At 39.1% G+C, this 17,143-nt stretch overlaps 1 protein-coding gene and 1 long non-coding RNA gene across 4 annotated transcripts in view; one reads left to right on the top strand and one right to left on the bottom strand.

The window, feature by feature from the left end:
- The window catches only part of LOC143362102 (uncharacterized), a 333,420-nt gene that overhangs the window by 20,190 nt on the left and 296,087 nt on the right, over positions 1–17,143 (bottom strand). For all 3 annotated transcript variants that reach the window (XM_076801952.1, XM_076801951.1, XM_076801953.1), the window contains exon 6: positions 8,522–8,743. In XM_076801952.1, coding sequence (XP_076658067.1) covers positions 8,522–8,743 — 222 coding nt within the window. The remainder of the gene's footprint in view (positions 1–8,521; positions 8,744–17,143) is intronic.
- On the top strand, positions 7,008–8,570 carry LOC143362121 (uncharacterized). The gene is made up of 2 exons (XR_013083592.1): positions 7,008–7,585; positions 8,433–8,570. It is a non-coding gene; the product is annotated as an uncharacterized LOC143362121 (long non-coding RNA).

Here is a 17,143-nt window from a genome sequence, read left to right as displayed (position 1 = left end):
GAATTAATTACGCGAGTCGCGGCAGTCAATATTTGAAGCGAAATACGACGAAACCCTGAATAAATGAATATCATCAACGCCCGGCGAAGGCATTTCAAGCGAGTTAGGCAAATTTACGGTGACAATTAATTTCAACAGCTGTTTGCAGATCACACCAGCCGCGAATTTGACTTGCCCGTGTAATTCATACCTCGCGAGTCATTTCGTCCTCTACCCCTTCGACGATTTTTAACCCTTTTAGTGCCGGAGGCCGATATATCGGCCCTTGCTGCACTGGCGAAAACTGCCAGAGCCAATATATCGGCCCGCACCTTGTAGCGCTTTACTATTCGCATTGCGAGAGAACTCTATCACAAGATAAATTTATAATACGTTATAAATGGTCTAATTTCATTACGAGAGAATTCAAATAAATAGTTTTTCGGTTTAACTTCCCCTTATATTCTATATGTTATATTACCTATAACAATTACTTGTTTCGGATGAGATAATCCGTCCGGCGCCTACCATGTACCTTGGAGTTATTCTTTATGTTTGTTGTGTAATATTATTTATTTTGTTACAAAATATATTGGAAATGCAAAGTATATATTTTGTAATAAACGGTCTATATAAAGTTATTATGAAAAGATGACTTTTCGTATGTGCAATTACGTTTTGAAAGAGAGAACTTAATTTTTGTGTTCTTTACGATCACTTATACCTTTGTTATTTATGTAATTTTCAATGAATATAGAAAAATTAGCGTCACTGTTTTAATGTCTATTTCGTCCTTAATACACTGCTTTTTTAATTATGTAAATATTATTAAATTAAATTAAATTTATTAAATAAATTAAATAAATAATACTAGTAAAATCGTGAAATTTGGCCGGTTATCTTCGCATAGGCACCTCTTTTTCGCCCGACACTAAAAGGGTTAAGGATCGGGGTATTTGTTTTTATTTTGTTTGTACAGGGTGTAACAAAATTTAGTGTCATGGTTTTGGCAGATGGTTGTTCTACTTCGGATCGGTGGAGATTTGTTAAAAGAAATTGCCGCAGAATTGACTTTGACCTTGAAATTCAAGATCAAATTTTTTTATGCTTGTATCGCATTCTACTCGCCATGGGGACCAAACTTGTCAAAGGAACCGTAGGTCGCAACTCAACCGTTCTCGTATAAAACAATGTTAAATATTTTAACGTCGTCTTCCGGTCCTCGGGTTTCTCATTCTTTGCCATAGAATAGAACCATCAAGGTTTATCGCTCTTAATAGTCGTGCTTGATCACCGGCTTCGATATGGCCACCATTATTTCGTAAACAGAACGGATGTAAACGAATAGAGGACAGTAAACATCATAACTTTCAGATAACCGCTGCCAATAATCACAATCTTTTCTGCTCTCTTGTGTAGTGAGTGTTAGACGTCAGGTATGCAAAGGAGAAGAAGAAATTATAACGTGCATCGTTATAACGTGCGTCAGATGCTTCATGCTATTGATGAAGCATTTGGAAATTATACCTTAGCTCGCAAACTATGCAGCAATTGAAATCGCGAATCGAAGACGCTTTTCACCGTGTGCAGGTTATACCGAACATTTACGAAAAAGTTCGCAAAAATTTGGAAGAAAGACTAAGGATCTGTTTGCGTTATAATGGTGGCCACATCGAAGACCGGTGATATCAAGCACGACTATTAAGAGCGATAAACCTCGATGGTTCCATTCTATGGCAAAGAACGAGAACCCCGAGAAACGGAAGACAAAAATATTTAACATTTAATATTAAATATTTAATATTTGAGTTGAAATATTTAGCATTGTTTTATAGGAGAACGGTTGAGTTGCGACCTACGGTTCCTTTGACAAGTTTGCCCCCCATGGCGAGTAGAATGCGATACAAGCATAAAAAATTTGACCTTGAATTGCAAGGTCAAAGTCAATTCTGCGGCAATTTCTTTTAACAAATCTCCACCGATCCGAAGTAGAACAACCATCTGCCAAAACCATGACACTAAATTTTGTTACACCCTGTACAACATTCCAAGGTCTCCTTCATTTTCTTGAACGGAACCACCCCTTTTAAGCATCTGCGATGACAGTCTCTTTCGTTGAGAATTCAGCGATTATAATGGCTCAAGGTTGTTCAAGGTCACAGACTGAGGAAACGTATAGAATTCTCTGCCTGTGACCCCGAATAACTAATGTATTACATTCTGCTGTCATATTCTAAATCTTATGCGTTTCCTGTGTCTGCGACCTTGAACGACTTTGAGTAATTATGGTTACAGTGTTTACTTTGAAGGGCTCGCTCGGCGTTCGAGCCCGCTCCGCGGCGTTTCTTTTCAATCCGATGAAAAGGACGCACCCGGAAGAGGAAGGTTAATGTATTTGGTCTTAATGGCGAGAATATGGGCCGGTGCTTCGGAAGCATGATCGTCGGTGTATCGCGAACCCGCAGAACCGAATACGGGAGTGCTGGCAGTTTTTAAAATTTTTTTTTGCTCGCGCGAACGTCCGAATACTTTGGATAGAGAGAACCTACTGGTGCGTTTCGCGCTGCAGCCTGCATCTTTTCAAGAACGTGCTTATGGTATTGGCAATATCGCGTCGATCCATTCCGTTGACTTCGTCCGAGCGTCTGCTCAGTTGACATTCGCCCACTGTTATTACGAAAAATGGCTTCATGGAACGTCGCTTTGTTGCTCCCCAGGCAGTTTCGATTCTTACCCAGAACTCTGAGAAATTCGATTTTTTTATTTAATTTTCTTGGAGCCTAGAAATATTTTCTTAGTCCTCAGAAATACGTCTGAATTGTATAAATAGAGTATGGAAATCACGGAATCGTATTTGAAATAATGAAAGATTGTCGAACAGAGTGGAATCAACGTTGTCCAATAAAATTAATTTATAGTTCATATGAAAATCACGACGAAAAAGAATGGACGACTGTGAAACGAAAAGGCGAATGCATCATTGATTGAAATTAATTTTCAATTATAGGAACAGAGTTACATGTCCATCCAATATTTATTGCATCGGCACAATAGAATCATGCGATTGTGTTAGAATGATTGTGGAATAAGGCTTTTATCCATTTATGAGAAGCCATATTGATTTACGGCATATTCATATATATTTTCCGAATTTCAACGAGAATTTTCGTTCGTATAGTTTGATACTTGATACTTCCTTGACTGAAGTATGAGTATATTAATTACGTAATATTATGCTCTGAAACGATGTCGAATTTCGACGGAAAAGCTTTATCGGCGCTAAACCTAATAATTAATGAGATATTCAACTACGTTAGCCAATATTGCCAGGCCAAGCACTCGCTGAGTTATGAAAATATTGAATTTCCAGTTTTAGGTTTCACGGACCAAATATTTGGCAGTGCAAAATAGCTTGCCTACTATGGGGTCACATAATTGTAAAAGTGCGCTTATCCACTAGTTACTTTCAGTAACGTAAGTTCAAAAATATTTATATTTTACATATACATATTGATACCTTTAAACTTAATCTTTAAAAAGTAGTGCATGCGACTCATACGTATTTCATACATTGAAAGACAATTTGTTCGCTTTGTTCTCAAAGGTGCGTACGCCAAAAATTTATATTTATATTTTTTAAAGTACAGGATTCTTTAGTGTAAACCTATATTTCCATTTAGCATATCAAATCAAGTATTACTTCGAAAATAAATGAAGTTAATTCTAATAAAAACCAAAAAATCGTACCTTGAAAATATTTATTGGCTAGTTAGTTTTATACTTTATAAACAATTTTTGGTCAGGCACAATTGAAAAGTTTCCAGGACATTTTACATTTTGTTTGAATGATTAATATTGCCGCGGCCCCTCGGCTCAATCTACCGTTTTCTACTTGAATTTTCTGGCACCGGTCGGGACGCCAGTAGTAACGCATTGTATTGGTCAGACCTGGCGCAGAACTCTATTTCTGCTTGAAGTCTCCCGCCGTCCACCGGTTCTATTAGCCATACCGGCGCACCAATGACACGCTTCATGTTTCTGAAGTAGTAGAAGCTACACCATCCCGGACAATAGAGATCAACGTCTGCCAAATACCTGGTCCTCTAACATCTGCGGAGTTTCAATGGCGCCAGATTGCAGAACCCTGCAGGGAATTGAATATCCGCGCCGATATGCTAGACAAAAATGTTTACGAGCCCGGTGTTTTACGCTACTGTCCGAGAAAACGATTTTGGAGACGTTAGAATCAGTCCTAGATTTTTTATAATCGCTTAAACAACCGACTCGTCCTTTTAATATTCAATCAGAATTTAAAAACTGAATGCGATTTTAGTTTCAGGACTCGGACCAGTGATTTTCACATCGGTTCATTTGATAAAAATCCCTTCGTTTAATCCTTTCGCGTGTCTCCGTCAATTTCCACGCTATTCTAGGCAGCCTGCCAATTTATTGTTATACCGGTTCCCGTGGAAAATATCTTTGGAAGTATTCCGCGAACCGCACAAAGGGGTTCGGTTTTCAACTTTCCGGCGGAATTCTCGAACTGTTCTCTGTCCGGTTGATCACAAAAGCAAATTCGCAATCGACAGATAATATAAGCGAAACACACAGGGCAGAGGGAACAGGTATCGCGGATAGGAAACGTGTGTACGTATGCAGAACGAGAATATGGTTGCCCTATAAAATCGTTTTCCCCGCGTTTAAACCCGTATCCCTGCTAGGGAAAAAGAAAATGGGGGAAAGCATATCGCCGCGGGCGCGACGTACCTTACGAGACTCGTCCCCGCAAAACAATCAATTAAAACCGTCGCGATTCTCCTCGGAGCGCGCGCGCGAAGCGTCGGAAATTCATAAAACGGAAATCATTAAATCGAGTTTTAAAGAGGCGGGGGTGGGGGGATATATCCCGACCGTACACAAGAGGAATCAATTTCGCAGAGAGGCGAGAGGCTTGTCGGTGGAACTCGTATATTTGTTCTGTTCATTCGATCCATATTTTTTTATCAGCGACAGAGAGAAAGCCTGCGCGCGCGAGAGAGAAAGAGAGGGGGGGGAGCTGTTCGTACGTTCCTTTGTGCTCGGATGTCCGATTCCATCCCCGGAGGGCAAACAATGGCGGAAATTATTGGAACATCGCGGGCAGTTCATCGTTTCCGATCGTTGTCCGGATTCTAGAAACCGTAGCGCACGGTGAGCAACAACGCGCGACGCGTCGCGTCGCGTCGCGTCGCGTCGCGTCGCGTTGCGTCAGGTCGCGTCGGGTTGTGTCCGGACTCTGAATCCGCGCGTTCCTATTTTCCGCGGCCGCAACACGATGCACGTCTCGGTTTACAAATCCGCCGGTATCGATTTCCTATTAGCATCAGGTAAACCGCCGCGCCGTGGCGTTATTGGCCGAGACTGAAAGGCGGCCGTCGCTTGCGTTCCAGACCGCGTCTGGATCAACCGTAAAAATTGCGCGTCGCCGCACGCAGGAAGCATCGTGACTCCACTCTCCGCCATAATTGATGCCATTCGGCGAGCAGCGGAAAGGTCCAACGTTGAAATACAGGGTGTCCCACGTAACAGTTTTCACGATTTCTTAAGTACTTGCGATAATGTGACAAAAAATATTTTCAACAAAAGTTGATCAGTTTTCGATTGGCTATATATTGCAATAAAAAATGTTCGAAAAACTTTTTTTTATAGTATTGTCAAGGTCACCTTCATTTTTTTACACATTTTTTTTTACTTAACTGTATTATAGCCCGTGTCGAGACGAATTCAACGACCTAGTATACCATGACCTTGGGATGACCTTGAAGGCGAAGAAATGAAAATTTCAACAAAACATGACAATCTGCTTGAATGGGCGGTAATAACTTGTTTTCATTATTAAGACTCGAAATTACATTCAATGCAGAAATCTTGCCTAAATGAACGCAAACGATTTCGTAAAAAAGTCACATGAAATGGTCGAATTGAAATCCGTTTTGTTGTAGGCACAATTCCGTTCTTCGTAGTAAATTTGCATTGGTTGCTCTTACGATACTGTCGTAGCGAAGTTCTTCGCGTGCTGTACGGATTCGCTGCTTTAAATGTTCCTTATTTTGTATTGGAACAGCATAAACTATTGACTGTAAGTGACCCCATAAAAAAAATCAAGTGGCGACAAATCGGGGGATTGTGGTGGCCAAGCAATAGAGCCATAAGTGCCCAACCAATGTTCTCCAAACTTTAAGGTAATTACGAACGATTCGAGCATTATGAGGTGGACAATCGTCTTGCTAGAAATAAATACATTGTTGAACATCATTTGGAAGCCCGGATTTCAAAACGGATTTCAATTCGAACATTTCATGTGACTTTTTTACGAAATCGTTTGCGTCCATTTAGTCAAGGTTTCTGAATTGAATGTAATTTCGAGTCTTAATAATAAAAACAAGTTATTATCGCCCATTCAAGCAGATTGTCATGTTTTGTTGAAATTTTCATTTCTTCGCCTTCAAGGTCATCCCACGGTCATCGTATACTAGGTCGTTGAATTCTCCTCGACACGGGCTATAATACAGTTAAGTCAAAAATGCAAAGTGCCATTTAAAAAAATGAAGGTCACCTTGACAATACTATGAAAAAAAAATGTTTTTCGAACATTTTTTATTGCAATATATAGCCAATCGAAAACTGATCAACTTTTGTAAATATTTTTAAAATATTTTTTGTCACATTACCGCAAGTACTTAAGAAATCGTGAAAACTGTTACGTGGGACACCCTGTATATCAGTTTACTAATCGTAAAACACAGTTAATGAAAGCGAGGAGTAGCTGCGTTACCTTACGACCTTCCACGGCAGAACAAGGTGCGTCTAACGTGAGAACTTTGAATTGCTCGTAAATTGACTAAATAAACATAACCGACGCAACTTCTGCAGTATCGCGGGGGTCGTATAACGCAATAATTCGCACGTTAATAGTCGGAGGAAAACAAATTTTAAGATGTTTCCACTGACGTTGGGGGTACACTTTAAGGGAAGATAAGTTCTCTCTGTATACGCGTGACCCCATTGATACTGCACAACTTTCGTTCGAAACGTGCTGCCGTACAGGCAATAATTTACGGAGTCATTTGAAGTTGGCACGTTAAGGGCCTACTTATTGTTCCTCTCATATACTTTCCGGACAACTTATTGCGTTTTAAAACGGACTCCGGTGGTATAACGAAAACTTCACTTTTCAGAAGATGTTTTCAGATGTTTATCCCTTCCGGCACCACCTATAACTTCCGTCGACGTATGTTTCGTTGGAGTTGCGTTGCTTCAAGGGACAATTTCATACTTGATCGGGGACACGGAAACGTAGGCGGACTATAAGTCATAAGTAATCGACGATATCGATGTTGCATTAACCTTAATTACGTTCGAGCATTGACGCAGGTACGACGCTGCTAACGATTCTGGCCCCCTAATGCTGGACACGTTTATACGCGGACATCATGTGTCAGTGCAGATTGAACGCGATGCGAAGCAAGAGGAGCAGAACAAAGCGTGCATGCGGGATTCGGGAAACTGACCGGAAGCTGCCGGGACTTCGAAGATCGGAGGATTACCACTGGCGTTGCGCTGTAATGTACGTACCTATTAATTTATAGCAAGCGTAATCGGTTATAATTAATGTTCGATACGACATTTTTATCTGGTCGTTCCTTCTGTCTTCGTTCGGTTCGATTTCTTTTGTAATTCGTATTCATTTCGTGGGACATCGACAGATTATTTTCGACTTTTTGCTTTCACAAGAAAAATTGTACATTATTGAATCATTGAAAGAGACTTTATGGGACACATTATGTTACATAATGCACTCTGATTTAAGTGGCCCTTAATTCGTCCGCGCGCCGGCATAATGGGATATAATTAATTTACACATTACACGTAATGCCAAGTACCCGCATCGAAGTGAATGACATATTATTGAACTGCACAATGTAATCTCGTTTAGCTGACTACTAATTTGGACACGATATCGCGGTTTGTCATGCGGTGATACTTGATTTTGCCTGACAGGTGTCCTTGCAGACGGATTTTAACGATGCGGATATAATGGAAGGCAACGTTAATGGTATTACTAAATTTTCATGAAGCGGTGATTTAATTAAAGTAAAATCAGATGAATTGCAACGCGTTATTTAATACTTGTGGAAAAGTCCACTCAACCATTAACTAACCGTTTCAATAGGCGTTGAGATAATTGTTTAAAAATTCATGGTAATTTTTTGTTATTTTATCGCATTTTAAATACCGCAAAATAAATTACTTCAAGCCTGCCGATTCGGTAAAACTACAATGTACAATCTCTTACAGACTATTGCTGAATGGTAATTCACAGGAAATCGAATCGAACTAGACTGTGTGAAAAATGACTCCGTAGAAAATACACGGATTCGTGTGAAGAAGATTTTAATGTAACTCATTTACAGGGAACGCGAGTGGTATCCCCTACGGATCGGTTCACCGTGAACAGGTTCGGGAAGAGGAATCAACGATGCTGATACGCGGGGATACTCACCGTCGTTGTTTGTTCGTGCACGTGGCGGCGATGAGCTGGCCGTTGGGAAATTTCGGGAGACGTTATCCCTTGGTTGCGGTTGCGGCCCTTCGAGGTTCGGGCTCGGGCTGAATTCAGCCCTGAAATCTGCCCTGTCGAAGCCCTCCTCGAACTCGTGGATCAGGTCGATTTCATCTGGCTCGACGTCGCCCTCGTATTGTTCCCTTAACACGGCCCTCGGCACTGTAACAGGAAAATGGTCACATTGTACGCGGATTGTCCTAACCGATTTCGACGTTTTCGAAAGTGTTTCAAATGAATGTTAAGTTGTATCTATGTAATGTACTCTATTGTTGTCAATACTAAATGTATTTAAACATGTAAGAATGTTCAATGAATAAATAAAGACAATGTAATGAAAAGACGTATCTGCGTATTTAATTATTGAACCATCAATTTTTCCCGAGCGTCCTACTTCTCGTTGAGTTATACTACTGAATTTCGTGCCACCTCCTTTGATATCATATTCTCCTAATAGAAGATGCGATTTTTCGGAAAATTTTCGACCGTCTGACTTGTCATTGACTTATACTACTGAAATTTCGAAAATGTTTTTGAGTTCTGGCTAACCGTTGACTTGTACTACTGAAATTCGGATACCTCCTTCGAAGTCATGCTCTCCCAATACAAGGTTCGATTTCTCGAAAATTTTTCGAAATTTTTCTACTAGGAGAACATGATAGCGAAGGAGGTGGCACGAAATTCAGTAGTACAAGTCAACGACAAGAGAGACGGTCGAAATTTCCGAAAATTTTCGATAATTCCGAAAATTTGGAACTTTGTATTGGGCGAACATAATATAGAAGGAGGTGGCACGAAATTTCGAAATGCGTGCCACCTCTTTTACTATCATGTTCTCCTAATACAATACTTAATTTTCTCGATTTCAGAAACTTTGCTTTTCCCGAAATTTTCGAAGACTCCAATATCGAATATTCGTGGCCAGGGTAGTAAAAGAAGAACACATTAACTGTTGTAATTAATATTCTTCATTTCTCAAATAAATTACATTGTTAAACGTGTACATATTTATTTATTTTATAATAGAACGAAATAACTGGTACGATGCTGCCTGCAGCCTTCTTCGCTGGCGTGAGAGCAGCTGATAAATGTGCAATTTCTGAATTCGGTACGAGGCAACTGTAATCACAACGATTGATTGGAGTTGATGTCTAAAACAAGACCTTTAAAATCGTATGGAAAGGCATACCGGTGCGGATCGGGTTCGGCGTTGTTCGATCGATAAGATCCCTGATTCTACATTCTGACAGTGGCCGATTTATTTCCAGCCGCGTATGTTCGGCTGTGGTGTACGGGCCAGGATATCGATACCTCGTATCGTGTATGCAATCGCATTTCACGCGGATAAGCACGTAGACACCAAATCAAGGCCTTCCATTGACGCGTTGTGCAACGTGTCTCGAATAACACTGACGAACGAATATTTCGTGCAGGACTGAGTGCCGCTGATAAGAACGATAAATCGACCCAAAATTCCACCGACATTAATTAAAACAAACAACGGATTAACGCGGCAGATCTTCGAGGATCCACTGTTGGACGAAAATGATTATCGAATACATCGAGTATTTCAGTGAATGCATGAAAATTAAGTGTCCACGAAATTTGATCGAAAATTATACGCTACTCGTCGTAAGAAAACGTTAAAAAAAAATAATATGCAGTAATTGGCACTATAGCATATTTATGTATGCTCGTGTACTAATACGAACAATCAATAAAAACAAGATCAATTTGGACTGTATATCAAATGTTAAATTTTAAATATTTTTAACCCTTAGCACTCGAATGGCGACTGCAAGGCGCCACTAAAAATGGCTGTATCGTTATTCAAAATATTTTTTACACTGTTAAATTTGTTTGTATTTAGTAAATTACTAAACACTTCAGTATTGTACGAGTAACTTGCACCATTTTCATATGTGTAACATGAACAAAAATATGTAGAAGAGAAACATTCTAGGAAGAAATGTTTCGTTTTGGAGTTAAAATAGCTTCGAGTGCAAAGGGTTAATAGTATGCTAAACAGTTATCTGATGATAAAAACAATCTGATTTACTATTAAATTAATAACATACTATTCAATTAACCCTTTGCATTCGGCGCTATTTTCATTCTAAAGCTAAATTTTTCTTCCATCTTAGAATATTTATTTACGAAACTGATCCGATTTCCACATATAATATTTAAATGTTTAGTAATCTATTAAATACAAATTTTGTAATGTAACAAATATTTTGTAATATTTTTTGTAATTTCTTTGAAATAATGTCACAACAATTTCTAGTGGTGCATCAGAGTCACCACTCGAGTGCTAAGGATTAATACTTGTATAATATTTATCGAAATGGTTACTCACGGAATTCGTTCCCGAAATAGTTCTTGTCCGGAGTGAAAATGTTATAATGACAAGCACAACTTTCGGCGGAGCTTTTGACTGATTGTTCTCTGTTTGCATTAGCCGGAAGTACGAAATCACATTGGCATGTTGACGGTGTCGGTTAATGGTTGGCTCCCGAATACCACAAGTTCTGAGAAACCACGGACCGCTCCTTTGAGCTTTCCCCCTCCGCCGAAAGCTCAGTTTTTGCTACTTGTCGAGAAAGTTGTCCCTTCAAAATGCAAAAATATGCGCAGGGAAATTCATAGAGGTGATTCCGACGCGTTTCGCATCGAACGAAAATATGCTGTCGTCGTCCGACGTAAAGAAACAACTCCGCCAAAGTGCACGGGCTGCACCCTTAAAAATACCGCACTCGTGTATTCAGGATATTACGTATCTTGTCTTCCCTAAGCAACCCTTATAGCTTCCGGGACGCTGGGCTGCGCGACTCACGAGAATCCGTTTAGCTAAATGAAAATCCGCACGGAAATAAATATAAAATCGCAGTTGTGAACTCTCTGCGACCGAAGAAAAAATTCACCTGGATTTCACATTCCTTCGCTGTGCCCTCGCTTCTCTTGTTTAGATCGTCGTGCGCATTTTTCATACTAATTGACCCCGGGGCGGTGATCCTGCAACCTGTTTACCGGGCATGAAAGCAGTGAAAGAATAATCGAATCCGTTCTCGATTTTATTAACGTGTTGCTAAACTCTCTTCTCCTTCCCGCCGTGCAAAACGGTCAATTTATGAACTAATAAGGTCAATGAATAAACGTAGTTAGCTCAGAAGTAATTACAACGACTACAAATACTTCGCCGAGATCTGGATCTGAAATCAGTGCAGGTACACGAATAATTTATGAATTTCGGAGAAACTCGGACTTACCCGTTTAAAGGATTCGGAAAGCTTTCGTCCAATCAGGCGATTCGCGATCGAATTTTCGCCTCGGCCAATCATCGAAGTTGAAGTACACTTTATGAAGTTCGCTCATGGAATTTAAGTGACCGTTGAAATTCCGAAAGTCGGGGGGGAAAAAAAACTTTGTCCCTTGAGCCATGAATACCTCCCCTTCCCGAAAGACCGAGTAATTCTGCTTTAAAATATTCACGATAAATTAGCGGACATACCGAAATTTTATTAAACTCGGTTAAGTAATAAAAGACGGCTTTCTCTCCTAAGACGATATGCATCCTCGAAATTTCGTACTCCATGTAAAGGAACAACCTTTATCCGTCGGGGGAACAGCTTAAGCTTTTATTACACCATCATACTGCATCCTAAGATAAAGTAACTCGTTCGGTAGTTCCCCTCTAAGAGGCATTTATGGAAATCGTATTTTTTTAGGAGCTCCATCAATCTGCCCCGAACGCGGAAGAAATTTTAATAAAATCTGAATTCTAGGGCACAAGTGAATTGCCATGGAATGCCGTTCTCGTTGATGGGGGATCGCGGGCTAAAGAAATTAGGGCGTGTTAAATCGCATCGAAAAACTCGACCGAATTACGATCGCGGGATTGAACTTCGTTTCCAAGCGATTTGGATAATATGAAATCAGAAAATATACTAAAATTAACCCTAAATTAATATTTTAGCAATGTCCAATATCCAAACTGCTTAAAATTATTGGATCTGGGGTGACCCAATTACTGTCGGGCTGCAAAATATTTTCGGGACCCCCTGCATGATATACAGGGTGGGTCGCCACATTTTGCCATCTAGATTTACGTCATTATTATTACGCGTAGCAAACAATGTTTCAAATGAAGTTGAATGGTTTTGAGAGTGGCACATTCTGATGGTACATTTTTTTGTAGGTGGACGTGTAAAGGACATATGAAGGTCATTAATGTGTTTTTAAATGGAATCATATATTTTTTATTGCATCAGCTGATGCTCCTTCATATTTTTTACAAAAAAGTATTAATCTATTTGTGTAAAAAAATCATTAGTTTAGGAGATATTTTAATTCCAATTTGTTAGGAAATCTCGACTTTCTGGTCAATATTATGAATTCAATGTGACAATGTAGTAAGAGAGCAAGAATTATTATTGCAAATATTTACATTTTCTGTGTTAATAATTCTTGCTCTCGTACTTATTGTGAAATTTAGACTTATTGGTCCATACTTTATCGAGGGATCACTAACCGGACCAAAATATGCACATTTTTTATCAAATACTCTATGGACATTTTTAGATGATTTACCATTGCATACACGACAAATAATGTGGATTCAATAGGATGGTTGCCCTGCTCATTATTCAAGAATAGCAAGGGATACATTAAATCGAATGTTCCCAAATCGTTGGATAGGGCGAGGTGGCCCCATTCATTTTCCGGCAAGATCGCCAGATCTAACGACCCTCGACTTTTTCTTGTGGGGCTACTTAAAAACCAAAGTGTACGCTGTCTCCGACTACAATGGCCAATATGAGGTATCGTGTCATCAATGAGTGTAACAAAATAACATCAGATACACTACGCAATGTTAATGAGTCATTAACTTCTCGATTCAGAAAGTGTTCCGATGCAAATGGTCGCCAAATTGAACCTTTTCTGTAAAGAAACATTATAATTGAAATATCTCCTAAACTAATGATTTTTTCACACAAATAGATTCATACTTTTTTGTAAAGAATATGAAGGAGCATCAGCGGATGCAATAAAAAATATATCATTCCATTTAAAAAAACATTAATGACCTTCATATGTCCTTTACACGTACACCTACAAAAAAAAATCAGAATGTGCCCCTCTCAAAACCGTTCAACTTCATCTGAAACATTGTTTGCTATGCGTAATAATAATGACGTAAATCTAGATGGCAAAATGTGGCGACCCACCCTGTATACGGGAAATGTTAATAGTCACTTTTTCGAGAATCGGTGACTTACTGTTCGAGCGCTTCTTGGATCCACTTTACAGTCGAAACGGCTCGGGCAAATACGGCGATCCTGATGGAAATTGTGAGGACAACGATCGCGAAATTACGAGAAGCCCGGCTTCCAAGTGGATAGGATGGTGGAGAACCTGGGGGGAAGGGGAAGGGAGGGGAGGGGACAACAGAAGTGGCAGCCTCGAATAGTTTACTTACCGCGATTAATAATTGCAATTTAACGCCAATTTTGCGGTCCCGGATAGTACAATAGGTTACACTAGCTTTGGCTCGGCCGCGCAGCTATGAGATGCTCTAACCGAACCGTATACATTATAGCCGCACGTCCACGGATAATGGAACAGAGAAAATGGGAGGCCGGTAAAGATACACCGGCGCGGCGACGCAAATACGTGCTCGATGCGACGACGCTCGTTTCCCGTGGGTGCGATATTCAATAAAACACCCCGGCGCATTTTTCTGCGGTAACAAGAGACAATAACGTAATGCATTCCGGCCGGGAAGCATTTGATTGGACACGGACGCCGCGAGTATATTTTTCTGCCCCGCTGCGAAACGACTTCTTGCGCCGCACAGTGGGCAATTTGGACGAAATCGGATTCAAAATCAAGGAACTTTCGATAGGAATGAGGTAGAGCGATGAAATCTTTTTAAATGAAAGCTGGAACTTAGTAGAATATGCGAAAAATAGAGAGATTGTGGTCCGAACGTTTTTTAACCTCGAGAAAATTCGTTAAACGCGCACAAATTCAAGAAAATGTTAGTTTTTTCAATACCACGCCCGGAAAAAAATTTTTTCTAACATGCTATACATCATTTCCCATAGATTTTTTCACGCTGATTTCAAATCTGGTCTCAAAATTTGTCTAAGACCTCAGGATTTTGCAAAAAATAGATTTTTGTGACGAAAAACTAATGAAGTCATTTTTTCGTGAAAATGATTTTATAACACTAGTTTGAAGGTATATTGTATTTTCATATATAAAATTCAATAAAAGTAATAATGACGTATTGGAACGTTTTGAGTTACTTACGAAACATGAAGCGCTTCACATCTCGTCACCACTTGACGTATCGCTGTTATTGCTACTGGCACTTTCTGCAAACTGTCTGTGGTTGTAATGTAGTATAAATTAGATATCTATTGTCCATAATTATATTTTCATTTACAGAGGAAGTAAGGTAAGTATTTAATCTTTTTAACTTACGCATTTTCTTCGACGAAGTTTCTACATTCTGCTGCTATTTTCTTTCTTTGGTACAACTTTAATCGATCTTTTAGTAATATGATAGAAATTTTCGGGTCGGTTAAGTGCATTGCGCGATTAAAAACATCTAAGATTCTATTTTTTCGACTATTTTGTCGTGAGTGAAGTATCATGTTTTTTCTTTACAGTTTATGCCACGATTCATTTGCATCTTCTGAATAATAAGCTATTGGCAATAGAAACAGTTTTGCTATTTCGCAACCATGCTTTAATAACTTATGCAAGGTAGGACTCATTCGAGCCCACGGAAATAATGTATAATGAAAACAATATGTCTCCCAACAGAATTCTTCGAGCTCTTTTATTTTTAAGGGTTGCTTGCATTTGAAGACTGATAATATTGTAGCAATATTTTTTATAAATTGCACGTCGATCTCCAAAGCTTCTGCAAATATTGTCGGATTTTCGAAAATATAATTATGGATAATAGATATCTAATTTACACTACATTACAACCACAGACAGTTTGCAGAAAGTGACAGTAGCAATAACAGCGATACGTCAAGTGGAGACGAGATGTGAAGCGCTTCATGTTCCGTAAGTAACTCAAAACGTTCCAATACGTCATTATTATTACTTTTATTGAATTTTATATATGAAAATACAATATACCTTCAAACTAGAGTGTTATAAAATCATTTTCACGAAAAAATGACTTCATTAGTTTTTCGTCACAAAAATCTATTTTTTGCAAAATCCTGAGGTCTTAGACAAATTTTGAGACCAGATTTGAAATCAGCGTGAAAAAATCTATGGGAAATGATGTATAGCATGTTAGAAAAAATTTTTTTTTTTCTCGAGGTTTAACGAATTTTCTCGAGGTTAAAAAACGTTCGGACCACAATCTCTCTATTTTTCGCATATTCTAATAAGTTTCAGCTTTCATTTAAAAAAAATTTCATCGCTCTACCTCATTCCTATCGAAAGTTCCTTGATTTTGAATCCGATTTCGTCCAAATTGCCCACTGTGCGCCGTTCCAGCACATTTTTTGCAAATTTTCAATATTTTCACTTACTCAAACGACGCGGAACACATTCGGTAGAAGAGAAATATGATTATCAAAATAATTTTCAATTATTTTGGGGAAACGGCTGTACTTGGGAAAAATTGTTAAAATTCCAAAAAGAACTTTGTGGGTTTCGACACACCTTATGATACAAAACGTAACTTGTAAAAATCAAATCAATCGAATAAACATTCTGCAAATAGCACGTGTTTGAGAACAGCAGGGAAATGGAGTTTTATATTTGATTTAAGCTTCAGTTTTCAGAAGAAATTAATTTAGTAAAATGTTTGTATTGCGAACAAAATGATATTAGTAATGTTTTGCGAGAACATTTGTTCGAAACGAGACATCTTGTACTTGATGATGTTCGAGCTCGCATCGATTAAGTATTATCAGTCCGAACGTACGCTCCCGTCAACAACACTTCAGATTCGAGGGTGGCTCGTAACTGCAATGGCGCTATTCGAAAAACAAACGCGGAGGCTAATGAGACCCAATTTACTTTTCAAAGCCTCTCGAAACCACGGAGTGGGTTCTTCTGTAATCCACACACGGTTCAAAGCACTTTTGCAATCCCGCCTACGTCGCTAATTATAGAAAACAAAAAAAAAATCGGTTTAGTCGGCTAACTCACGCTTCGAGCTGACTTTAAAGTGCAACTTTGCCATCGCGATCGTGAAAACAAACGCGAGTCAGTGTGTGCTCGTAAGAAAATTCATTTGTGCGATATACATTCCCCTACACTGTATCCAGAAATTATTTGAACATTTCGAATTGTGCTGATTTCGTTGAAAACAAAAGACTTAGTCAAAACAAGAAAACCTAGCCTAGACAAGGTGAAATGAACGATGTATATTTAAAATCCTGAGAGAATAAAAAAATAAATGATTCAAGGATATACTGCATTACTACGAGTTCCTGACGTGGATGTAAATTTTGTAATTGGATGTCTATTGATCCGCAATTGCCTGGGTCACTCATCGGAGGACTGGTGATCAGTATCGGG

This window comes from Halictus rubicundus, chromosome 16 (assembly GCF_050948215.1).
Source record: "Halictus rubicundus isolate RS-2024b chromosome 16, iyHalRubi1_principal, whole genome shotgun sequence".
Taxonomy (NCBI): domain Eukaryota; kingdom Metazoa; phylum Arthropoda; class Insecta; order Hymenoptera; family Halictidae; genus Halictus; species Halictus rubicundus.
This window is presented reverse-complemented; position numbering and strand designations above follow the sequence as displayed.